General features: G+C 42.7%; 1 protein-coding gene across 11 annotated transcripts in view; it reads right to left on the bottom strand.

Moving 5' to 3' along the window:
- The window catches only part of PPHLN1 (periphilin 1), a 340,184-nt gene that overhangs the window by 319,964 nt on the left and 2,742 nt on the right, over positions 1-17,478 (bottom strand). For all 11 annotated transcript variants that reach the window (XR_003858726.1, XM_029616785.1, XM_029616780.1 and 8 more), the window contains exon 2: positions 9,198-9,259. Coding sequence is in view for 5 of the 11 variants with exons in the window: in XM_029616785.1 (XP_029472645.1) it covers position 9,198 (1 nt within the window). In the remaining 6 variants the exon portion in view is untranslated. The remainder of the gene's footprint in view (positions 1-9,197; positions 9,260-17,478) is intronic.

The raw sequence follows: 17,478 nt of genomic DNA, 5'->3' as shown, positions 1-17,478 counted from the left end.
GATCCTTCAGCTCAAACGAGTCTATAGGCTCAAATGGAGCTTTCATTAACTGGGTCAAAACCACATGAGGTCCCAAGACACAGCAAGAGGCTTGACGGGAGGCTTCAAGCTGCACGTAAAATGGGCAATTTAAGACTGTACAGAGATGGGTTTATCTTCTACATGGTGGAGGAAAGTACTAATTGCATTGAAATGTACCCCGAGTTGGTCTTAAGAACTGACTCAGACAGATGTAGAAGGTTCTCGGGCAATAGCTGTATAGAACAAGAAAGAGTTAAGGCCTTTCTTTCACATTAAAAGGCAAACCACCTCCACTTCAAACAATAGAACTTCCTCATGGAATCCTTCTTGCAAGCCAGAGGGATACAAGACACATCCTCAGGAAGATCTAGAGTTTGCAGAGCTACACACTCAACATACAGGCTGGGAAGGTCAGGGACCCAATGTTGGAATGGCGCAAGAGCCCCCAATTTTGAGTGATGAATTGGGAAATTCCTCATTTTGACTGGATTCCTAATGGACATCGCCCACAGGAGTAGAAATCAAATTTACCTCAGCCAATAGAGAACAAAGATTCTCATAGCTCCCCAATCTCTTCCAAGTTTCAGAAAGGTCTCTGCCACTAGAGGAATTGGAGGATACATGTACAACAGATCCTAACTCTAATTTAGGGCAAAGGTGTCCGAGACTAGTTTCCCCTTGAACTCCCTTTCTGGGGCAGAAGGGTGGGAACTTTTTGTTCAATGAAAACACAAACAGATCTACCAGGGGTTTGGCCCACTTGCAGAATATCTGGTTTGACACCCCCTCGACCAGAGCCAGATGTGGGGTTCTAGAACCCAATGCAGACTGTCTGCCAGGACATTCTCCTCACCAGCAAGTATGTAGTAGTCCCAAGTACCATTCCCTGAGAAATGGCCCAGTCTTAAATCTAGACACAGGCAGTATGATCCCATTCCTCCCTGCTTGTTGATATAGAATATTCTACTTGGTTGTCCATCTCGATGAGTTCAACAGATCCCTGAAAACCATTAGAGTGTATCATATCACCCTTACCTCTTAGAAGTTTATTCAGTGAAGCTTTTCCTTAGCAAACCAAAGGCCCTGGGTATGGAGACCATCTACATGGACCCCAAAACTGAGATTGGACGCATTCATGATTAGGGCAAATTGCAGTGGAGAAATTCTGAAGAGTATTCCCCTAGCTAGATTGGAAGGAAGCAGCCACCAGGACAGAGAGTTCTTCAGAGGCTGGGTGATGTGGATGTTACCTCAGAGATCTTGGATGGCTTGATCTTATTGAAATCTGCGGGTCCACTGGGATCTTTTCATATGGAGATGTGTCCAAGGAGTGGTAAGGACTGTTTATGCCATGAGACCCAACATCCTCAACATGTCCCATTCTGATGCCTGCTGACTCTTCTTATACTTTCCACAGCAAATATCAATGCAATAATCCTTTCTTGCAGGAGGAAGGCTCTTACCCAATTTGTGTATAGCAGCATGCCTATAAATTCCAAATAAGATGACGGGTTTAAGTGAGACTTAGGGTAGTTGATAAAGAACACTTACAACTCCATTGCTCATTGATTCTGAAGCACCACATACATTACCTGAATGTAATTTGCTTTGAAGTGCCTGAAAGGCTGAATATAAATCAAAATAAAAATAAAACAAACATTGAGTCATGCTCTTGACCAGCCAATTGTCCGGGTGGAGAAATTCATGCAACCCAAGATGCATAGATGCGCCGCCACCACTGCCATACATATTGTGAATATGTATATTGATGATGCCAGACTGAAAAGCAGTGTTGAAGATGTTCCCTAGTATTTCTGTGACCTGAAAATGTCTATGTGGGTGTAAGCATCTTTTAGAACCAGAGAGCATAGACAGTTCCCTTTTTGAAGAAGGGAATTCAAATGCCCAGAGAAAACATTTTGAAATTTTCCCTTTTCAGAAGTTTGTTCAAAGCCCTCAGGTCTAGTATGGGACAGTGTTCTTCTGTTTTCTTCGGAATCAGGATATACTTGAAGTAAAAACCCCACCCCTTTTCCCTTGGTAAAACTGGATCAACTGTATTGGCCTCTAATTTATAGCAATTTCTGATGCTGAGACACTGACCAAAGAGGTTTTGGTGGGCAATTTGAAACTACATCCAACAGCTGCAGTCTGTAACCTTTCTGTATTAAACTGAGGACCCATGTATCCAAAGTTATTCTGAGATAACAGTATACACAAAATCTTAGCTTGCCTCTAGCAGAAAGGTCATCTAGCACAGAATCTTGGGTATTCTCTAGTCATTACTCTGTTCCAAGGTTTGGCTGAGTGCTGGTTAAGGCTTTGGGGCCCTCGGCTACTAAAGGCATGCACAAGGACCCTGTTGTTGAAGGGACAAAGAAAAAGGTCTCCTCAGTTGATAAAAAATGCCTTCTAGCACCCCATGCAGGTACCTCCTGGTTGAAGAGTTTGGGTCTGGAATGCCAGTTAAGAGGATCTAAAGCATCACACGGTGCTCTTTAATTTGAGACCTTATCTCTGAAGAGATTTTCCACACTGCAAGGATCATCAAGTCTTTCTTGGACATCTGGCCAAAGGTTTGAGGCCCAGCAGTCAGTCAAGCCTGCAGGTGACAGAACCACTGCAGAGACTTTCAATGCTGTCTCAAAAACATCAAAGGTCAATTGGATCATGTGCTTTCCGAACTCCACGCTCATGTTCACTAGTGCCACCAATTCATCAAATGGCTTCTGGGGAAACTGTGCAGTCACTCTTTCATGCTCTTTAAAATGTCCTACATATATTAGCTCATGAAGTCCTGATAAGATGCTATGCAGGCACCAAGCAATACTCCCTGAAAAATCTCTATCCCAATTAAGTTATGAGTACAATAATCCTTTCCCATGAGCACAGAGGAATGGGCTCCAGACCTCTTAGCTTTCTTGAGACTGGATGAGACTACCACTGGCTAGAGTGGAAGCTGCTGCTTTTTTAATCCTAGAACGTTCAGGACACAATATATCACGTCCACCTTTTTTTTCACTGGAGTCACAAAGAAGGGACTCTCCTACATCTTCATCTGCACTGCCTGAAAGATCTCTTTGATGGGATTGCCACAATATCCTTAGGAGGCTCCACAAGGTTGTCAAATTTCTTAGACCCAGACTCGTCCTTTTGCAATGTAAATGGAATGGCATCTGCCATTCTCTTAATAAAACTGGTAAAGGAAACATCCTTATCTTCTGCTGCGGACGAAAAGTGTTCAAGGGGAGACCTGTTGATCCCTCCTAGAAGCCTTCAGATCCATAGCCATACCCCAAGAATATTCTGAGTCTGAGCCTAACTGGTAAGTCAGAGGTGTGAACCCGAATCTCACTCACCTAGCAAACAAGGCCTCAGAGAGGGGAGAGCTTTTCTGCTGAAGTGTTAACACCAAAGAACTCCTACGCCTTTGAGAAATTTCCTCCCCTGATGGGCTAGAGACTACCATCAGTGTGGTAACACCTGATGTTGATTCCCCTTCAGAAACTAGCCTTAAGATTGTTCTGACAAATGGCAGCAGGGATTCCAGTAACAGCTGGACATCCATCTGCAGGGACACCAATATTTTTTATGCTGGGACACTGATATCCTGCATCTTACAATCCAGAGACACCAGGAATTTTCTATCCAGCTCCTCTTCAAAAGCTGCCAGTGCCAACAAGGGAGACAGGAGGAGAGGCCACATTTTCCTGGGAAGCAGAAGTGTATTGGTGGCTGACACCTGGACCCTCAGACTATAGTGACTCATGGTACTGCATGGCGGTTGAGCTCTCCTCTCTAAGGGAATGCTTTGAGGGAATCAAGGCTGCCTCCAAAATATCCCTGCCCCCAACATTGCATAGACAAAGACCAAAGTTGATGTTTCTCTTGCCTTCATCCAGTGCATGTCATAACAGCTTCATGATGTGGAAACCAAAGAGACTGAACCCTTCGCTCTCTTTGGGTGGAAGGAGACAGATGATGGTTTGTCCTCTTGGTCCTGCCTGGCGCTCAATCTCCAGGAGGATCAATGTCCTCCTGATTTTGATGCTCCACCTGGGTCCGTCAAGGACTTTGATGCAGATACCAATGTGTTGGACTTACAAATCCCAAAGTGCTTTCCCATGAGGTTAAGTCATAAATGTCGTCCTCTAGAGCAGAGGTGGGCAAACATTTTTGTGTTGGGGCTACATTACAAGCTATCAAGTGCAACGAGGGCTGGAGGATGAGGCGGGGCAGGTCCTCAACAGAGCAATCAAATCTCCACTGCTTGCTACAGGTATTTCAGTATCCAGCCGGCTTAAGCACCACCATTTTAAGCACCCAAGCAGACCCTTCAATCATGGATCTTCAGCCTCTCCAAAAAATCAGAAAAATCTTCAACCCAGCAGCCACAAGGCATTTTCCCAGGTAGCAGACTACCTCACCTCAGTCACAAATGCAGGCCATAAAGTATTAATGGTAAAGTGCAGACAAAAATAAAATGGAAATCACTGAACGTCAGAGTCATATACAGAGCAATTAATCAAAAACAGAAATATCACCATTCCTTATAAAACAAAGTCAAGAAATATAAATCAATCATAACAGTAAGGAAGCCATACTAATAAAAAGCATAATTCAAAACAAATAACAAATATAGCACCAACTAATAATTAAGAAAAATAAGGATAAACAAATATTTTAAACACTTCCCCCAATAAATCAAATATTTCAAAACAGCAGACATATCAACCACCCAAAAATTAAAACTAATAAGGTTAACCACCCCCCCCCCCCCTCCATACCTGGAAACCTTTTGTTTCCAGTCACCCTGAGATTGTAGACTCTCTCTTTCACAGTTACCCACAAACAAGCAGGCTCCCACAGGCACACACACAAGCAGGCTGCCAATCTCTTTAAGAACATAACATAAGGCTTGCCATACTGGGTCAGACCAAGGGTCCATCAAGCCCAGTATTTTGTTTCCAACACTGACCAAGCCAGGTCATAAGTACCTCACAAGGATCCCAAGGGGTAGATAGATTCCAAGCTGCTTATCCCAAGAATAAGCAGTGAATTTCAGCAACTATCCCTTAATAATTGTGAATGGACTTTTCCTCCAGGAACTTATCCAAACCTTTTTTAAACACAACTATACTAACAGCTTTCACCACATCCTCTGGTAATGCATAATTAAGCTCTAGAATTTGTTAAGTAAAAAAAATATTTTCTATTAGTTTTAAATGTATTACCCAGTAACTTCATTGTGTGTCCCCTCATCTTTGTGTCCCCTCATCTTTGTACTTTTCAAAAGAGTAAACAAACGATTAATGTTTACTCATTCCATTCCACTCATTATTTTATAGACCTTTATCATATCTCCCCTCAGCCACCTCTTCTCCAAGCTGGAGTCCTAACCTCTTTACCCTTTCTTCATAGGGGAATCATTTCAGCCCCATTATCATTGTGGGCACCCTTCTAGGCACCTTTTCTAATTCTTCTATATCTTTCTTGAGATGTGGTGACCAGAACTGAACACAATACTCAAGATGAGGTCACACCATGGAGCGATACAGGGGAGTTATGATATTCTCTGTTTTATTCTCCATTCCTTTCCTAAAAGTCCCTAGCATTCTATTTGCTTTCTTAGCTGCTGCTGCACACTGAGCAAAAGATTTCAATGTATTTTCAACGATGACACCTAGATCCTTTTCCTGAGTGGTGACTCCTAATGTAGCACCTTGCATTTTGTAGCTATAATTTGGATTTCTCTTCCCTAAGTGCATCACATTGCACTGATCCATATTAAATTTCATTTGCCATTTGCATGCCCAGTCTCCCAGTTTAGAAATGTCCTCTTGCAATTTCTCACAATCCTCTTATGATATGACAACTTTAAATAATTTTGTGTGTCATCAGCAAATTTGATCACCTCACTTATTGTTCTCATTTCCAGGTCATTTATAAATATACTAAAACGCATCAGTCCCAGAACAGAACCCTGGAGCACTCCACTATTTACCTTTTTCCATTGAGAAAATTCACCATTTAGCCCTACTCTGTTTTCCACCTTTTAACCAGTTGGCAATCCACAATAGTTCACTGCCACCTATCCAATGACTTTCTAATTTCCTAAGTCTCTCATGAGGGACTTTGTCAAATGTTTTCTGGAAATCCAGATAAACTATATCAATTGGCTCACCTTTATCCACGTTTATTTACGCCTTCAAAAAAATGTAGCAAATTTGTGAGGCAAGACTTCCCTCAGCTAAATCTATGTTGGCTTTGTCCCATTAAACTATGCTTATCTATATGTTCAGCAATTTTGTTCTTTATGATAGCTTCTACCATTTTGCCTACACACACATCAGGCTCACTGGTCTGTAATTTCCTGGATCATCCCTTGATCCCGTTTTAAAAATTGGCATTACATTGGCAACCTTCCAGTCTTAAGGTACATAGATGTTATTGATAGGTTACAAAATTTCCAATAGCAAGTCTCTCTCTTTCACAGGCACACACACAAGCAGGATCCCAATCTCTATCTTTCATGGGCACACACACAAGCACATTCCCAAACACACAATTGTACCTCTGCTCATTCTTCAGCCCCACTGGCCTGGGTTGAAGCAGCGGCCCACCTCCCGGTCTCCCTCTTCTTCTCCTCTGACAGACGCCGCTACTGCATCTCCCTTCTCCACCTTCGGCCTTGCCAGCCTGGGCTCTGATGGGCGCCACTGCCACATCTTTTTTCTTCATTTTTGGCCCCTCCAGCTTGGGCTCCGGGGAGCGCTGCCGACATCTTTTTTTCTTCTTTCTTGGTCCAGCTAACCAGGGCTCTGCTGCCATGACTCTCAGTTTTTGTTGCCACTAACCACATCTCTCTTCGTTTTCACAGTTACTGCTGCATCGCTTAATTGTTTCCTCGCTGGCGAGACCACCACCAGCGCAGATGAATGGGGTCTCTCCTTGTCAGCCAGGTCGCATGCCAACACAGATGCCCGGCTACGTGCCAATGCTATCCTGCCTGCCCACCTGCTGACATCATCATCACCCAAAGGCCTGTTTCAGAATGTCAGCAAAAAGGCAACATTATAGGCCTTTAATGACGATATTGAAAACTCCAGTAGGCTGCAAAAGCCTCGATGGGACACATCTAATGCATTTTAAAATTTCTTCTACAGGTCGGATTAAAAGAAAGAAAGAGCCGGATTTGGCCCGTGGGCCATAAATTTGCCCTTCCCTGCTCTAGAGGTCAGTCACACAGAGGGGATACCCCCGGATGTCATGGTCGGTTCCCAGGCAAAGGACACATCTATCATTACAGATATGAATGTTTCGCAAAAAAGGGCACTTGTCGAAGCTGTTGGCTTTCTTCTCTTTCAGGGGCATTGGATGAAATATTAATGTAAAATGTATAAAATCACCCCCACAAATGATGTTGCTTTGGTGCATCAATACTGATGCACCATGCAGTTGTCAAAAAGGAAAGAAAAAAACTTTACAAACTAAGGGGAGAAGTAAAAAGACCACAGAGCTCCATGAAGATCTATTCCTACACTTTTTAGGAAGCAGATGCCTAATATTAGGAGAAAAAGATCTGTGACCAGTGGGCTCCACAAAACAGACTGAAGGAGACTCTTCATGATTGCATAGGAGTATAGCATGCTGCACATGCCCAGTAGGGCATGCTCAAAGTTTCTAAGAAACTCTGAAATCAAATTTCCGTGCCAGACTCCATCAATGTCACCCCATGTGTAGGACTGCTATCCTCCTGTCCTCTGAGAATTAATAAGGATTACAGAATTATTTTGTAATTGCCTTTTACTACATACATAATTGCAGCTCAAGTAGAAGTCAACTGTTCCTAAAAAAAAGTTTTCCCAAACTAAAACAGAACAATAACAGTCCTTATGTAGTGTTCACTTTCTTATTCCTTGACAAAATATTAGCATTTTTAAAGCAATGAGAAGGAGACAGGATGGGGACCATCTCAGCTTTAAAGAGCTTCAAACTCCTTTAATAACTGCAGGTGATAATGCTGAAGGAGGTATGTATGAACATCAGGCACAGAAAGAAAACTGAAAATAATTACATTTAATGGTGTTATTTAAAGAGAAAAGTTCAACATTTTTAATTGGGTGATGAGTGACTTAAAAAAATGGTCTGCAAAGCTGAGAAATAGTGAAATTCTACTTTCTGCTAGAAATGAAGATCTGTATGGCACATATCAAATACCCCTGTAGCTCTCCTTCCATAATCAAAAGTACCATCATGAATGAAATCCTTTCAATAAAATGATACTGAGCCACAAAATAAAAGTAATAATGCCAGAAAAAAAAAAAAGAAGCTCAGAATCAACAGAAAACATGATATATATTTAAGCAGGCATGGCCATCTTAAAATGATTTATGGAAGGTACTGCTGCAATTGAAATATATTAAAGGTGAGAAATGTTTTTACTTTCAGTCAGGAGAAACGTGTCTGTGAAAATACCCTCTGATCCAGCGTGGCAAAATCTCTATGTAGAGGTGGCTAATGGTAAAAGAACAAACCTAATTCAACCACCAGTCTTCATCAGTAGTTGGCCACAGAAATCTAGTGACCAGCAGCAAGCATTGTAAAAAAAATGATTTGGCCACTGGTTTTCATCAATAGATGGCCAGATGACTATAAAGCTTTAGAGGGATTTCTACAACTTTGCTTTCAGCAAATCTTGCTCTAAACATATTTATATTAAATTTAATAAAAACATAAATATTCCATGATTTTCAGATTTTAAGTTGCCCAAAACAGAAAAGCTTTGCCTTTTATAGTTTTGTGATATCATTTTCATGCTCATAGAGCATTCTTATACAAAGGATCCTCCTGGCAAGAAAGGTATATCTGTTTTTAGCAGACACATTACTTATAGAAGCAATATTAAATGGAATTAGCGGGCTACTTAACAAGCAAACAGGAGGTCTTAACCTCCAATGGCAGACTAAAATGAACTGAAGGAGCTGTGATATGAAGAGAAACTAGGAGATCTCAAGGTATGCTTTTAATAGCTTTCAATAAAATGACAAAATATATATTTTCAATAATGTACATTGTTTATACTATGCCAAAACATTACCAAAAGTACTGTTTGATATGTAGAAACCTATAGGGATATAGTGTAAAATACATTAAAGTACATTTGTATCACTTACTTTTGCAAAGTTTCCTTGTTTTGGTAAACAGTAGATCTCTTTACTTCCAATTAAATCAGCTCCTATGAATAACAAAGCATTTTAATAAACAAATCATTGGAAACCTAAAATACAAAGCAGTACAGTAAGTGAAGAGCAAAAACAAACAATTTGAAAATAAGATAATCTTGTTTTATACGCCCTCCTTTCCTTTTGGATCAGTCAGCGGTTTTTTGGGTTGGGTTTTTTTTTAATATAATTTTAAAAGCAACTTTCCCTGTTTAAGATAACCATATACTAAGAGGAAAAACCTACCTCACTGAATCTCAACAGCCTAAGCTTCGAGCTGGTACAGAGGTAGCACACAGATAGTAACAAAACGCTAAAATGTCTTCAAAATAGCACCCGCCTGTACAAAAGGATCATTTTAAAATAATTCAAAAACAGCAAATTATAAAACAATGGTTGTCAACAGTCCTCGGACAAAATGCGACTTATCTGGTCTCAGACAAAAAAAGATGCTATAGAGACATTTACACTTACCTGATAATTTCCTTTCCTTTATTTCTGCTTCACCGGTCCAGAATGATTGGGCTTAGTCCCTTGACCAGTTGACAGAGGCAGCGAACATTCTTTTTTCCTAACTTATGCCATCACTACTTCATTGGTTGAGCACAAAACTGTCTAAACCAGTATTGTTCTGTCAAAGCATACTGAAAACTACGGAAAGGAATTTTTTTTTGTTGTTAATGAAGTTGGATCTCTTTCAAATCTTTTTTTTTTTTTTTTTTTAAACATATTGCTTCCCAGGTGGGTTTCTGGAGTAGCAGAAATAAAGAAAAGGAAATTATCAGGTTATTCATTTCTCTTTCCTTTTCTTTCTACTACACTAGTCCAGAAGAATTGGGAAGTACCAAATCCCAATTATTCTGGGTGGGAAGCTGTCACCCGGAGCAGGTTCTCCTCTATCCAGCTGAGTACCCTGCCTGCTTCCTCCATAAACCTGGGGCTGCATGTGCCCCCTTGTTTAACATTCACTACTGTCGTGGTTCTGTCCAAAAGGACTCTGTCTTTCCCCTAATCTTTGGAAGAAAGATCTGATAGCCTCTCTCTCCAATCTATTTATTGGCCAGAGAGCTTCCTCCCTTGATCAATTCCCTTGGGACAGATGGCCCTGACCATTCGACCATGCTGGCAATCACCAGTCCAGATTCTCCTCCACTGCCTGGGAGATCTGTAGGTGACGGTTGTAGTTCTGAGAGGTTAGTGACCAGCGAGCTAAAAGTTACTATTGCAGCAGGTGCATATGGGCCCTGGCCCAGGGAACTACCTCTATGGTAGCTGTCGTTAGCCCCAGCAGCTGGAGGTAGTTCAATAGCTTGGGTGAATCTAGGGTATGAAAATCCCTCACATGCACTATAATTTTGGTGACCCTCTTGGGTAGCATGATCTCATCCTTCCCTTATGTTGAAGAGAGTGTTTAAGAACTCCAATGACTGAAAGGGTTCCAACTTACTTTTTGTGCAGTTCACCACCCAGCCAAACCGGTTCACTGTGGCTGAAGCTTGCAGGTTCTCCTGAGCAGTTTTGGCTCTGATGAGCCAATCATATATGATTTTACTTTTTATTGAATTAGTTTTATTATTTTATATTGTATGTTTTGGATTTTTTTTATCGAAATTGTAAACCGGTGTGATTGATTACAGAATATCGGTATACAAAAAAATATAAATAGATAAATAAATATCCATTGCTTGCTCAGGGCAGCCGCTATGACTACCATGACCTTGGTAAAGGTCGGGCCTAAAACACAAAAACAAAGGAGCCTTTCATCTGCCAGGTTCAACGACGCCAGTAATTCTTTTCTTACAGCTGCCATGACCAACCAGATGGTCTTCAGTCTAAAAGGTGGTATCCTCAGGTACTTAACTCCTTTTAAATCTAAGATGGGCTAGAAGGTATAGTCTTTCTTTGGAACTACAAAATAAATGGAATAGACCCTTGGCCTCTTTTCTGGGGCGAGACTGGAATTATTGTTTCCAAGTCCCACAATTTTTGAAGAGTCACTTTTTTGATTTGTGACATGCAGGGGGAAATCATAAATACCCTTGGCACTGAAGCCACATACTCTGGGTGCACACCCCCTTGAAATTATATCCAGGATCCATTGATTCTGCATTATCTGGGCCCATTTCACATAATATTGTGCCAGACATTCCCTCACTGGGATGGGTCCACCAGATATTGTGAGTGTTGTTCACTACCTGCGGCTTCTGGCAGGTCTGTCCTTGGCCTCTTGACCCCTCTAAAGGACTATGATATACTTCTTGATGTGTTTGTGATTGCTAAACCTGACATCTTTCCTTTTTGCACTAGTACCTAAAATGCTGCCACCTAGAACCCTGCATGCTTAATTGGCCTTTGTCCTCTATCCTCTGGAAGTCCTTGGGCATTGGTTTCATTCAGATCTCTTACCAATTACTCCAAATCTACTCCAAATAGGACTCCTCCCTTAAAGGGGAGCTTGCACAGGTGTGATTTGGAAGCAGAGTCTGCATCCTAACTGCAAAGCCAAAGCAGTCTCCAGGTTCCCACCACTCTGGAGGCAACTCATCTAGAAGCTAATCAGGTCGTACATTGTGTCCACCAAAATAGCAACTGCCTACTCTAGACACGCAGTTCCCTAACTTAAGACAGCTGCTGAAACCAGCATAAAGCTGCCAAAGCCATATAGCCCCCACAGGCCTGGACTGCCCTGGCCCCTATAGAGAGGCCCTGCTTAAGGACCAATTCTATTTTCCTCTCCTGGGGGTCTTTTAGCACTGTACCTCCCTCTACAGGGACGGTAGTTCTGTGGGCCACTGCTAATACCAGTGTGTCCAACTTCAGGATTCGTAAGAACTTATTCTTTTCCTCAGTATGGAGGGGATACAACGTCCCTATAACTCTGCCTCCTCCGAGTCCTCCCTAAGAGGAGGTGCATTCCACCAGTACCATCCTTCTCACTGCTTCATGCAAAAGAAAGGCCCTTGAATGCTCCCTCGTACCCTTTATGGGGTCATCATCCACCATGTCATCCTCCTTAGTGCTTGAGATTTTCCAGGCCACCTGGACACCGGCATTGAGGACTGCAAGTTCCTCCTTTTGAAATAGCCTTATTTTTGAGGCCTTCTATTCCAGCAAGCACTGCTCCTCCTCCTGCAAGCCTGAAAACGCACTCAGTCCTGACTCATCTGCCAACCATCCCTTCTTCTCCAGAGTCCAGGGTGGAAGTTACAGTGGGGAAGGCTTCTGCATAGCGCAGAAAGCCTGGTGCATTATTAATATGAAACCTAGGGAAAACCACATCTGGTGGGCCCCTAGCGGTGTCTGGCCTAAGGATTTGTTCTGGGCCTGTTGCCCGGGGCCTTCCCCAGAGTCCCCTTCCAAAAGGAAGGCTACTGGGCCTGGCTTACCTGGAGAGAGTCTTTCTTGCTCCACCGAGTAGGAACATTATCCACCAACAACCTAACCTCCTCTCACAGCTTATCAACCCCTTAAGAGAGGTTCTGGCTGATCCCGGGCCATCACAGGCTGAGCAGAAGGAGCCAGCCACACTGGCTACTTTCTTGGTCCTACAGGAACATCTGAGGCCTTGTAGCATCATTGTACCAAATACTTTCTCTCTTTTTTTTGCACATTGCTGCACTCACATGATCCCATAGCCCTGCTCCTTTTCCCTCCCAATGATGCTCATGGCTGCCGCAGCCATCTCACTCTCCCGGTTTCCCTCTTTACTACTCACCATCTCCGGGATTTAGCATGTGGGCCACCATCGCATCTACACTGCTTGCCAAGACTCGCTGACTTGCTCCCTCTCCAGCAATAGTTTTTTTTTAAGCTTTACTTGCAGCAACAATCAGTCAAATACCAGAATTCCTAAGGGAGGGGCTGGACCGAGAGAGAGCTAGAGAGAGAAGGTGGGAGGGAAGCACCTCAAGTCCTAGAAAGAAAGACTTTTTTTGTTTTTTGTTTTTTTTTTTATGGCTAGGTCCACATGGATATCTACTTCCTAGAGATTGGGGGATCCTCCTAGGTGGACTCCTCAGTCCCATGGAAGCAAAGATGTGATCGCTAGTTGCCTGCAAACAGGGGAAGACCACCTGGGAGACAGCTGCACTGGGGAAAGTTACCTTGCCCCAAAAGCCTTGTGGACTCTACCAGGCCGGAGACACACCCCAACTCTGGGAGAACTCCAACAGGCCATCTACACTCGTCCACAACTGCAGGAGACAGATTACTCTCCTTTTATGACCAAAGTGAGGTCATGCAAAAGGGGTGGGCTCTGCCCTCAGCAGCTGAGGAACAGGTTTATTCCAAGTGTAATGAACTGGTCTAGCAGGTGACAAGGAAAGCAATTTTACCACTGGCTGATTCCCTTCCCCCCAGCTCTCTCCCCCTTCCCCATTTGCAGATCTAGGCCTGCAGGAGACAAACAGTAGCAACTTGGATTATGTACTCCTCTGCTGCTACTGGAAGCCAACTTGTACTCTGAACCAATGGCATTATGCTGCACTGCATGGTTCAAGGCACAAATCGGACTCCAGAGACAGAGAAAAATGATATGACCCAGGGAGCTGCTGCTCTCCTTGCCCTCCTGAAGGCCCAGATAAGAGTGGGCAGTGGTGAATAAAGGTCTGGAATGGTAACTAGGGGGATTAATGAGCAGATGGGAATAGCTGCTTGTGTGAGTATGAAAGAGGATAAAAAGTGAGTATGTGTAAAAGACAGCAAGGTAGCTTGGAAAAGGACAAGGAGGCGAACCGAAGTAAGACGTCTACACTATGGTCCTTTCTCCCTTCCCATCCCGGAGTCTGCTATTTAAAAATAATTAGTAGCCAGGGAAAAATATGATTTTTCCTTTAATATTTTCTTTGCATTTTTTTACCTTTATTTTTTGTCCTTTGTTTTGTGTGGTCGAGGAAGAAGAGGAGATGCAGATTGTCTCCTCCCAAATTCAGTGACCTAGTTTCTTCCCTAAACCTCCTCTTCTCAACCTAACTTTTTCTCCCACTCTGCACAGATTGCAGACAACTCTACTGAGGCCTGGCAGCAGACACAGCAGTAGCTACTTCCTTCTGCAGCAAGGGCTACCAGGCCACAATAGCAGTATCTATAAAAAAATAATCATAGCTTGCAGAAATTGAGCTAAAAACAGTAATTAGCACAGTGAGTATATTTAACTTTGGGCTATCATTTTTATCTCCATGACTGTCTGTGTCTTATCTTTTTCCACTTAAACCCCCATCTGGAGCCCCATCCTCTGTCCTAATGATTTTTTTTCTTCTGATCATTCCCTATCATCCCTTTTTCTCTTATGCTTTTCTCTTTCCAACTGCTACTCCCCTGCTCCATTGCCTCAACTACAGGACTGTCTTCCCTCCAACAACCCTATCCCTATCAGCCTCCATGTTCCTCTCTCCAGAATTCACCCTGCTCCCTTCTCACTATGGTTTCTCAATCCAATCTTTAGGGAACACCAGGCTAGTCTGGTTTTCAGGCTACTACAATGAATATGCACGAGGTATATTTGCATACAATGGAGGCAGAAAATGCATATATCTCGTGCAAATTCACTGTGGATATCCTGAAAACTCAAGTGGTCTCTGAGACCTAGCACACAGTCCAGTCTGATCCCTCCTCTCTGCTTCCCCTTCCTGCCTTCTTCCCCATCTTAACCATCTCTCTGCAATTTCATCCCAGTCCCTCCTTTGGCAAAAGATGAGGCCATTATGCTAGCCTCTCTTCCTCCTTCCTGTGCTGCTGTTTTATCTCCCTTTGGGGCTGATGCAAAAAAAAAAAGCGCAGAAAGAGGGCACTGAAAAGTCAGTGCTTGCTTTCTTAACGTGTGCATGGCACCCGCAAGGGGGGTGCTATGCTATATTGCAATTAAGGTTACTGGCGTTACTGCGGTTACTGGCGTTCTGCCGGTTATGAACACCGACGCCAATAAACTCTGTGTCGCTTTTCATAAAGCAGTCGGCCAGTTATGAAAACCGACGCCGAGCATATTGGCGTCGATCTTCAATGCGGCAGAAAAAAAACTGCTTTTCTGTACTACTTTTCAATGCGCTCAGCTATTAACACCTGCTCCAGGCAGGCGTTAATAGCTGAGTGATAAATGTGCGCCTGAGAAGCACATTTATTTTTTTGCATTGGAGTGAATGAGTAATAGCCTCATTCACAAGCATTTGCAGGTGATGAACATTATCCCATTCACTCCGTGACTGACGCACGTTAAACAGGCGCTAATCCCCCTATTGCATTAGGGAGTGGATTAGCGCCTATTTAACCCGCGTCCGACTGCGGGTTATACAGTGCACTCGGCTGAGCGCACTGTATTGCACCAGCCCCTTTGAATTGTATTTCAGCTCCATTAGTACTAAGGTAGAGTACTTATATGTATGCTCAGCAGCCATAGTGATCATAGCCACAGCTGCAGAGAAGGGAGGCCCTGAACATTCAAACATATAGACATTCTTCTAGAATTGAGTGACAGACATGATGTATATATATCTTAACAGTAGCCAACCAAAGGGTTAACATGCCTAATAGGTTAAATATATATACTTATGTTTATAATGCTGCTACACATAGTGATAAGTATTTAGGTATGATAAGTTCCTGCCTAAAAGAGCTTACAATCTAAGTGGTACCTGAAGTAATGGGAGACAGTGTCTTGCTCATTGTTACAAGGCATGTCACCAGGAGAAGTGGAATTTGAACCCTGCTTTTCAGCAGATTGTTCTAACCTTTAGACCACTTCCTTTCTCCTCTATCTGAAGTACAAGCCTCTGTATAAGATCAGTTATATTGTAGTTAGAGGGATTATACAAGTTTGAAGATGGAATTGGTGCTTAGATCAGTGGTTCTCAAATCTAGTTCTTAAGATCTTTACACAAATCTTGTTTTCAGGATAGCCAACTTGAGTATTCATGATGTGTTGCATTTTAAGTATTAAGAAATGCTGCCATCCATTCTCTTTTCAGAGTATTATTTAAAGGAAACCATATTCCCTGTGCAATGTGCAGTATTTTAAAAGTGTGCACAGTTAACAGTAACACACTTTATCAAAATTATGCGCAAGATTCAGGAACAGTGACAGGAGGTATTTTTTCAGAGAGGGGGTGATGACAACGACAATGACAGACTTCAAAAAGCATGGGATAAATTAAACACAGAGAATCCCTAGTGCAAAAGAATGATAAATGGAGCATTGGGCAACTTTCCCTGAGTTGTAGCTCATGATAGCAGTGATATTGCTACATTGTGCTTCCTAGAAAGCATGGAGCATCATTTGCAATCCTAAAGGGGACAGAGATTGGTTTCCATATGGGAATCTGATATACTTTGGGTAGATGCACATACAATTGCTACTGGGCAGAGTTGATAGGTCTTTTTGGTTTTTATCTGCAATCACTTACTATGTTTAAATCACAATGCTTTGTGCCAAAAAACATACCTCCAAGATTTCCACATTCTCATTGGATCTGGCTGCTCCATACTGGCTATAAATCACAAATATTGCAAAAACCACTCAGATTCTATACTATGCATCATGTTGTGTGACACAGCTTCTTTCAGGGGGAACTGCACAGGAGCCATTTTAGAAAGTATCAAAAATAACAACCAGTGTTCTTCATTGTAAAGAAAAGGAACCAATGGCAGCTGATATCAATCCTAAGCATGGCTCCCTGATTCTCTTCCCCAATGCATTCTTCTCCCATCTTCTCCAGAGGCTTGCTGCCAATGCTGACTCTGGAACAGCTGTTTCATTTTCTACCTGCACCATTTGGCTCTCAGTCAGTTTCAGCAACATGGTGTCCTAACTCCTGTGTTATTATCATTAGACTGTGAGAAAAGTTCATAAGTTTAGGCACAACAAAAACAAGCTGCAGGTAAAATATACATTAGGCACAGGCCGAATGCTTATTTTAACTCAGTAAAGGAGGAGAGGGGGCCTCTCTGATGGGTAGCTACTGCTACTTAGCCGGATAAGTACCGACTTATCCAGTTGACGAGGTTCACCACTGCCACTTACGCAAATAGGTCAGTCCTTATCAGGCTATCTGGGGCTGTTCACAGCTACTCAGCCGAATAAGGACTGACCTATCTGGTTAAGTGGCAACGTTGAACCTTGCCAGAGAGTTGGATAAGTCAGTACTTATCGGTTAAGTGGAAGTGGCTGCCACCACTTATACAAATAAGAAATTACTTACTCGGGTCAGTGCCGGTGGCTGCCGTCACTTACCCGCGAAGTGTT

The sequence above is a fragment of the Rhinatrema bivittatum genome, chromosome 9, assembly GCF_901001135.1.
Source record: "Rhinatrema bivittatum chromosome 9, aRhiBiv1.1, whole genome shotgun sequence".
NCBI lineage: Eukaryota > Metazoa > Chordata > Amphibia > Gymnophiona > Rhinatrematidae > Rhinatrema > Rhinatrema bivittatum.
Note: the sequence above shows the minus strand (reverse complement) of the source record. Positions and strands in the feature narration are given on the sequence as shown.